At 44.1% G+C, this 8278-nt stretch overlaps 1 protein-coding gene across 1 annotated transcript in view; it reads right to left on the reverse strand.

Moving 5' to 3' along the window:
• Positions 1-8278, reverse strand: part of CILK1 (ciliogenesis associated kinase 1) — a 36389-nt gene that overhangs the window by 27565 nt on the left and 546 nt on the right. The window contains exons 2-3 of the mRNA XM_082729379.1: positions 4951-5005; positions 56-177 (exon numbers count right to left, since the gene is read on the reverse strand). Of these exons, the coding sequence (XP_082585505.1) occupies positions 56-177; positions 4951-5005 (177 nt within the window). The remainder of the gene's footprint in view (positions 1-55; positions 178-4950; positions 5006-8278) is intronic.

The following is an 8278-nucleotide window of genomic DNA, read 5'->3' on the forward strand; positions in this document are numbered from 1 at the left end:
AAAACACATGTACTTTGTGGTCTTTATTTCTAAGATCGTGAAGACCAAACTGTACCTTTCCTTAATGAGCTGGTAAAGATTTTCCTTCATGTACTCGAAGATAAAATAAAGATGATCATTTTCCCTGATAACTTCTTTTAATTTTACTACATTGGCATGGTTGAGCTTCTTTAAAGACTGAAAGGAGAAACAGAAAAAAATGAGAGAAAATCTGCTGTTGGAAAAGAAAAGCAGTGGCAGGTATACTTCGGGAGAAACATCTAACTCTAGAACCACAGAAATGCCACAATTCCCATTTCATTGACAATACATGGTATTTCTCCGAAGTCAATAATGACTTCATGTAGCAAAGCCGTTGTGATTAGCTGACTAGCCAGTAAGTACTTGACCATGACGGGTATTTCTGGCCACCTGCTGCACCAGGCAATGGGCTTGGGCTATTTTAGGCGCACTCCCTCCAGATGATGGAATTCTTGCCATGAAAACGGCCAGAAGGGAACCAATGGGAGGCTTTGATCGTTTTAGCATTAGAGAAGGCAGCTGCTCTGGGCCGAGATGACCAGCCAACAGTCTGCAGACGCTTTGAACAGGAAATTGTTCTCATAGACAGAAGCTGATAGCCCGAGACTCTCAACATCGTTGGACTCATGTGTGTCCATGAGGCACACAGCAGTCCTTACGATGAGTGTTTTATTTATTTATTTTTAATATTTTATTTAATTCAAGTTAGTTAACACATGATGTAGTACTGGCTTTCAGAAGAGGTATTTCGTCATTCATCACTCACATGCAACACCCAGCGCTCTTCCCAACAAGTGCCCTCCTTCATGCCCATCCCCCATCTACCCATCCCCCACCAATGTGAGTTTTAAAGGAGAAAGGAGGAAGAGGAGAAATATCAGGGCACATGAGTGGCTCAGTCATCCAGCGTCTGCCTTTGGCTCAGGTCATGTTCCCAGGGTCCTGGGATAGAGCCCCGCATCGGGCTCCCCACTCAGTGGGAAGCCTGCTTCTCCTCCTGCTTCCCCTGCTTGTGTTCTCTCTTACTCTCTCTCTCTCTGTGTCAAAGAAAGAAATAAAATCTTTAAAAAAAAAAAAAAAAGGAGAAATCTCATTGCAAAGCCCTTCCTTCCCCCTGACCCCCACAAGGTGAGAAGGGAGAAAGAGCTCTGCTTTCAAGAATAGCAAAGGCAAAAAAAGGTCAGGCAGGTGATGAGAAACGAGGGTGGCTCAGAAAATGGGGCGTGCCCTGATTCTTTATCCTTGTGCACGTGCAATTCTCCTGTTCCTGACGCATCCACCTGTCAACTTTTTTCTGTTTGCATCATTAGTTCTGTTGATGGTGAGCAAGGACACTTTTTTATTCGTGAGCAGTGATCCTGTTCATGTACCACAGCCAGAGAAACTGCAGCTTTGCTCACCAGATGGTCAGAATTTGATTAACAGTCTCCTGCAAGGGAGCCTCCAAGGGCCACGGGCCAGTGGGATGAGCCCTTTAATTCCAAAAGCCTTCTCCTCACAAAGAAGTGACTCCGATGATAATATATTGTAAAACCCTCCTGATCTTTCAATTTCCTTCAAAAGAACACTTCTTTTATAAAATACACATGGTGGCTGAAGACAAAAAGGTGAACATGAATATCCAAATCTAGAAGAACACCCAGTAATAATGCACCCAAGGAATGAGAGCTTGGGAGTGCTATAAACACATCGAGTTACTTCAAGCCACCAGGTAGAGAGAGGAAATATGGCCAGTGAATGAGAACAAAATCAAAGTCTTCTGGAGCCTCTTTCCTGAAAGACAAACTCCTGCCAAGGAACCTCTCAGGCAGGAAATCCTCAACCGAAGACTGGATCCTTCTAGAATGACCCAACCAGGCCAACTACTTGTTTTAGTTAGGTTTCCAGGTTCTCCATGAGTAACAAACACAAACATTGCTTAACTCATAAGTATTCAACCCTGCAGCCACCTTTTCGATTCGTTTAAAATGCATCCCAACCACAGTTGACACATGTCCAGTCGGTAAGCCACAGAATAAACTGGGCAAATTCAGTCAGAGGAAAAGGAAGTAGGTTTTTTAAAGCTTTTCAAGAGGAGGATTCTCAGTAAGGAGCAGAGTACCTTAAACGCTTGGGCTGATGTATGTTTTGAGCATGAATTACTGGTTCAGGGCTCATAGTTGTTTCTGTGTGAGCCCCATGGACAAGTAAAGTCTTTATTGGTTTAATATAAAAGGGATGAATTTTGTGTGGGAGATTTCGTGTGACTCATTATAGAGAGAAGGCATCTTATTTAGGCACAGGGAAGGTTTACAAGGAGAGGAAGAGGCAGGACAATTAGAGCTGAGAAGCACAAATAGCAGATTAAACCCAGGTCAGCAGTCCAAGCGGAGACTGTGGATCCCCATTTGGGTGAAGGTTCTTAACAATCAAATAAAACTACAATGAACTACTCCTCAAGAGTGCCCTGGGGCATGAGGGACAGTCCTTGCCTATAAGGGGCAAACAGCCTAATTAAGAAGAGAGGGCATGAATGCAAAAATCTACAGGACAGAAAGAAGGAGATTTTATTAGGGTCAAGAGAATGAGAAAGACAAGTTAGAGACAACTTAAAGACAAGAAACAGAGACAACTTGGAAATGTTTCAAGAAGGAGCGATCAGCAAACTGAATGGTCAATGAGTGTATTATTCTCAATGTAACTTGAAGGAAGAGTAGCATCTTGATGAAGTCAGTGGGAGGGAAAGGGTATGTCGGGAGAGAAGCCCTTCTTAGGTATGGGTGTGGGAGTAGAATGGCGTGGTCTATGCCTGAGGGATGAGAACCACCCCAGTTTGGTTCTAAAGGAAGCCCATCCAGAAGACTCCAACAGGGGAGGTGGGCAGGGAAGACATTGGTTGGATGCCAGATGTGTATATATATATATATATATATATATATGCCTTGAAGCCTGACAAACATGGGTCTGAAACCAAGCTTTGTGGCCTTAGAGTTGTTGTTACCTCAAAGCACATGACTTAGTCTCTAGGTTGCAGCTATTCTCAGCTGCAAACCCAAGGTACTAACAGTTTCCTCATGAGGTAATTGTGAGAATGAAATAAGACAGTACATGTGCTGCCTGGCTCACTGTAGCATCTCAGGAAACAGTAGGTAGTGTGTGAGCAGCTGAATGTCGCTGAGATCGTTCTGGGGACAGCACATGGGGTGGAGGAGGTGTGGAGGAAGTGAGGTCACAGAGGCCACCTGCAGTGAGCTGCAGTTTCTGGGTGAATGGGTAAATGATCATTAGCAGAAGAGGGAGAAAATAGGAGCACTGGGGGAGGCAGACATTCTAGAAAATTCAGGTACTGATATCCACTGAAGCAGTTGGATATGTGGGCCTGAAGCAGGTGTCAGCAAACTTTTCTTAAAAGGACAGAATATAAATATTTTAGGCTATCTAGGTCCCTGCCACAAATACTCAACTTTGCTATCAAAGCATGAAATCCACCATAGACAATATGTATGTAAGTGGACAAGTGTTCCAACAGAACTACATTTAAACAGGACGTGGCCATTCATAAGCTTCTGGTCCAATGTTTACAAAGAATAAAAGATCTGACGAGACCCTGAAGTGAGGGAAGTAAATGAAATTACTCGGGGGGAGACTTGGAGCAAAGGAGAACACCGCTAAGGACGGAATGTGAGACATCATTGCTCTTTAAAGGGTGAACTACAGAGCACTTGGTAAAGGCAAGAAAGACGTAGGACAGGGGCTCCTGGGTGGCTCAGTTGGTTAAGCAACTGCCTTCGGCTCAGGTCATGATTCCTGGAGTCCCAAGATGGAGTCCCACATCCGGCTCTCTGCTCAGAGGGGAGTCTGCTTCTCCCGCTGACCTCTCTCCTCTCATGCGCGCTCTCTCTCTCTAATAAATAAATAAAATCTTAAAAAAAAAAAAAAGGTAGGACAGTGGGGCAAAAAGCACAGTCACACAGCCCTGGGAGAAGACAGCACTCAACACTGCAGGCAAGAAAATGCCTAAGAAAATGAACTGGAGGGGCTCCTGGGTGGCTCAGTCAGTTAAGCGTCTGTCTTTGGTTCAGGTCATTATCCTGGGGTCCTGGGATTGAGCTCCACACCAGGCTTGCTGCTCAGTTGATCAGGGAGGATGGAAGGTACATATATTTATTTAGAGACTGAAGAGAAGGAGCCAGTGGAAAGGAAGAGCTTAAAGAAATGGGAAAGTTCACAAGAGCCAAAAGGTAGGAGCAGCCCATCAACGAGTGAGTGGATCAACAAAACATGGCATATACCTACAACCAACTAGGATTTTGCCTTAAAAAGGAAGGAAACTCTGATCCAGGCTATGACATGAACCTTGAAGCCATGACGCCAAGTGCAAAAAGCGAGGCACAAAAAAGAAATACTGTATGATTTCCCCTTACCTGAAGTGCCTGGAGCAGTCAGTTTCATAGAGACAGACATTAAAAGGGTGTTTGCCAAGGGCTAGGGGTAAAGGGGTCACGGGAGTTGTTAACAAGTTCAGAGTTTCAGGTGTGCAAAGTGAAGAGCGTTCTGGAGGTGGATGGAGGTGAGGCCCATATAATACAAATGTCGTAAATACCACCGAATGGTGCACTTACAAATTCGTAATATGGTAAATTTCACGTATATATATTTCACAACATTTGGAAAGGGAAAGAATATTAGTGGGAAATGTGTGAGATCAGAATAAATCTGTGGTTTAGTTAACAGTAATATACCAAAATTTTAAAAAGTAGATTTCTTAGTATTTTAGCAAGCTTCTCCTTTGAGCTATTTGTTCTATACTGTTGTTATTTGCCTCCTTTTGTTGGCATCAGTGGAACAATGCAAACAGAATGACTAACACTATCAACCATAAATCTAAGCAGGTATAAAGCTATTTTAATCAACCATACATAAATTATTCCCTGGTGTATTAATAAATACCTTAACCTCCCGAAGGTTCATGCATTCCTCCCAGGAATAAAACTTTCTTTTCATTCTAAAAGAGAACAAAAAAAACCAAATAATGTGCTTATTCTCAGTAACAGGCTCAACTTTCTTGTTTAAAAATGGTTTCACTCAGGGATGGGGGGTGGTGGATAAACAAAAAACCCCAAAACCTAAAAAACCCCCAAACCTCAAACCCAAAACAAAACAAAAAAAAGTTTTCATTCTGAATCTAATGAATAGTGCTTAAAGCTGGTTTCAATTTCCACCAAATATTATACTATCCAAAACCATTCACTTTAAAATCTGGCAGTGCAATCAAACCTACATCACAAAATTTCCCAAAGGTGGTAGAGGGCAGGGCAGGGCAAGACCTCTCCAGCTGTCTTGCTCCATCACAAACTGGCTAACCTTGTCCTGGAGGCTAATCCCTCAGGCTTCTTTGATCTAAACTAGAGCTTTCTAACAGAACTTTCCATACTGATATTTGGTTCTGTGCTGTCTAGTATGGTAGCCACGAGACTACACAAATCTGGGTAGAGGGTACTTGGAATATGGCTAGCATAACATAGGAACTCAACTTTTAATAAAATTCAGATTTAAATGCCCTATGGTTACTTGCTACCCTGTTGGACAACACAGTTCTAGACCCTCTGGTACAGGGACTGGCAAACTATGGCCAACTGTACCCCACCATCTCTTTAAATAGTTGGGGAAAACACATCAAAAGAAGATTAAGAATTCATGATGTGTGAAAATTTTATGAAATTCACATTTCAGTTTCCAAAAAGTATTTTATTGGAATACAACCACACTCATTCATGTACACGTGGCCTATGGCTGCTTTTACACGAACGCAGAACTGTGTTGGGGCCGAGACCATGTGGCCCGCCAAGCCTGAAATATTTACTGTGTGGCCCTGTACAGAGGTTGTTTGCCAACCCCAGCCAATAGCCTGAGGGGAGAGAAAGAGAACCCTACAGGCTAACTGGAAACTCAAGTTTCAAGGTTCCACCTCTCAGTGCCCTGCAATCACATGGTCTCACTGGACTCTTCCAGCAGCCCCAGGGAAACAGATAGGACAAGGAAGGAAATGAAGAAACAGAGAAGTTGTGTGATTTTCCTGAAGGTCTTCCTGCTGGATAATGGGAGGCTAACTTGAATCTTTCCACCTCACTCTCACACTCTGTCCCCACTGTCACATGGTCTGCTGCTGGAGTTCACACCCCAAATATTCTTTAGCCTCTCCTGCATGGCAGGGGTTTTGTCATGCACTAGGGACACAACGGTGAGAGGGGCATCCCTCGTGGGCCTGACACAGTGGCAAGGAGGCTGGGCAATTACTCATCACTTTCTGTGCTGAGTGCCAGGAAGGAAAGGCACAGGACACCGTGAGAGCAGATCCCAAAGTAACCAAATTTAGTCTGGGCTATCAGGAAGCACTTCTGAAAAGAGATGATGTTTTAATTAACACCTGAAGGATCAGTAGAATTTAGCCCCTGGAGGCAGAAGGCAGGGAATATCAATGTGAAGGCTAGGGGTGGGAAGGTCTTTGACTAAAAAAATAAAAAAGGTTATTGATGAGTTCAAGAAGATGAAAGGCCAGAGTGACCAGAATGACGTCAGCAGGGGGTTAGTGACAGGAGGTCAGACTAAAGAAAACAGGAGCAGCCAAGTGATGCAGCATGTTGTAGGTCACTTTAAAAATTGGGGGCTTGATTCCTAAAATTGATAGGAAGATATTGCAAAATGCTGTGGTTGGGGTTCCTCTGAAAGCAGAGCGTGAGGCAAGGACTTGGGTACAGGTGGTTTATTTGTGAGGTGATTCCAGGAAGACAGAGCAAGGAGCAGGGAAAATGGAAACAGAGACACGGGAAACCCGTTAAAGTGTATGTTACTGAGCTGATACCCAGGTGTGCAACTGGGACTTAGTCCTGCTGGGGGCCTTATATTGGTCGGTATGAAGGGTGCCCTGGTTGAGATCTCCCATATGCTTTTGGGGGTAAGGGTCCTGGTAGTGGGCATAGAACTGTACACTGCAACACACCGAAATCAGGCAGGGCGAGGTGATGAGATGGGGCAGCAGAGACACAGTGTTTGGTGCAAAGGATTTTAGATAATTAGATTCATGTGTTTTAAGTAATCCCTTCAGACTAGAATGGAGAGGGACAGAACGGAACTCAGGAACCCTAAAGAGGAGATTATTCCAGTAGTAGAACTGGTAAATGATAATGGGTTGACTGGGAGGTTGGCAGGGTGAACACAGAGCAGTAGGTGGGTCAGATAAATATACAGTGGTTGGAATCTACGGGCCTAGGTGGCCAATGCTGGGCATCCAGAGGGAGGTCAAGAGGATGTGCAGGTTTTGAAGGAATGGTAGTATCATTTTCAGTATAGGGAACACTGAAGGAAAAACAGGTTTGGGGCAAGAGAGGGAAAATGTTGGATAAAAGCTCAGTTCGGGATATAATGAGTTCAAAGTATCTGCAGGGCATCCAGATGGAGATGTTGAGAAAGTGACTGGATATAGATGGGTATAGTGGGCAGGCCCTAAAATGGTCCCTGAAGACTCCCACCTCCTGGTGCCTGGGATAATGCCTCCCCTTCAATGGCCTGTTTCTAACCGGTGGAGTACAACAACCTGAGAGGAGGTCACTTCTGGGATTAGTTAACAAAAGCAAAAAGATGGGACTTCCACCTTGGTAGAAGCCTCTCTCACGGCCTTCATGGCCCCATCTTGAAGCAAGATGCCAAGTTGTGAGCTATTCTTTGGAGAGGCCCACATGGCAAAGGATGGAGGACAGCCTCTAGCCAACAGCCAGCAGGAACCAGAGGCCCTCACTGTAACCACGAGGGAAGTATGGAATGCTGCCTGCAATCACGTGAGTAAGCCTCGAAGTGGATCCTTTCCCAGTACAGCCTTCAGCCAAGACCCCGGCACTGGCCGACACCTTGACTGCAGCCTCATGAGAGACCCTAAAGAACTCACCTAAACTCTGAGATCATAAATGTGTATAGTTTTAAACGATGAATTCTTAGTTTTAAACATAGCAACAGATAACTAATACATACTGCAAAGGGCAAGTGAACAGGGAAGAGGAAGACAGCAGCCCCCCAGACTACCACCATGTGTATCATGTGTAAATGACCCAAATCAAGTCACTTAACTTCTCTGAGTTTCAATCTCCTCTCCAATGAAATGTTTCTAAACCTGCTAGTTATTATGTCACACTAGGCTAACACTTTGTTTTCTTTTCTTTTCTTTAGGATAAGACCCTTTGAAAAAGTACTAGTGCTGTATGCAAATCTAAAGTAGGGATGTGTT

This window comes from Mustela nivalis (genome assembly GCF_964662115.1).
Source record: "Mustela nivalis genome assembly, chromosome: 5".
Lineage (NCBI taxonomy): Eukaryota > Metazoa > Chordata > Mammalia > Carnivora > Mustelidae > Mustela > Mustela nivalis.